At 49.6% G+C, this 728-nt stretch overlaps 1 protein-coding gene across 1 annotated transcript in view; it reads left to right on the forward strand.

Annotated features, from left to right (window-relative positions):
- Window positions 1–341: 341 nt before the first annotated feature.
- Window positions 342–728, forward strand: part of SLC40A1 (solute carrier family 40 member 1) — a 14,089-nt gene continuing 13,702 nt past the window's right edge. The window contains exon 1 of the mRNA XM_026852399.1: window positions 342–370. Within this exon, the coding sequence (XP_026708200.1) occupies window positions 342–370 (29 nt within the window). The remainder of the gene's footprint in view (window positions 371–728) is intronic.

Below are 728 nucleotides of genomic sequence, written 5' to 3' on the forward strand. Positions count from 1 at the left end.
CGGTGATTCATGCATAGAAAGTCATCTAATTAATACAAGAAATACTTTGAACAAGATCACAGGAGTGGCAAAACCAGAACAGATTATTGGTCTCTTACGTCAGGCATTTGCTTCTGGGATGGCCTATATACCGGGGGGGGGGGGAACCCAAACCCAACCAAAAGCAGTTTTACACATACAGGAGGGAACTTTGCAGTATCACGTGATGAAAAAATTATCTCAGCCCTGGCAGCCAAGACCACTCATGTTTTCTGAAGCACAAGGAAAGATACTTCTTAGTTATTTTCATAGTATCCTGAAAAAATGTAGCCTATTTTGACTGGTTTCTAAGTTCTGTAAAAATGGGGTTTGCTGGTGGTCGATACCAAAAGTAGGTCACATAGGGTGCAAAGAAAATATTGGTGGTAGGAACTGGGATACCTGATGTGAAACGGGCAGCCTGAGCCAGCATCAAGTGAGCAAATTCTGCACCGCCGTCCCTAGAACAGAAGGTTATTTCAGTTAAATGGCTTAAGAGCCGGTGCCTGCTTTGGGGTTGGTTTGGTCGCTAGGAGCTGGCAGCGCTGCCGCCTGCAGGTGCTTCGGGCAGCCTCGTGGTGTTCGGTGCTTGTCCCACAGCCCCCGCCGCCCGCTGCGTTTGGACGGCAAGAACTACACTTCAAGGTTTGAGGCCGTCCGAAAGGAAGGAGGCGGCAGCAGCGAGCGCAGCCCGGCGACGGGTAGCAAAC

This window comes from Athene cunicularia (assembly GCF_003259725.1).
Source record: "Athene cunicularia isolate RWA chromosome 7 unlocalized genomic scaffold, athCun1 chr7_part1, whole genome shotgun sequence".
Lineage (NCBI taxonomy): Eukaryota > Metazoa > Chordata > Aves > Strigiformes > Strigidae > Athene > Athene cunicularia.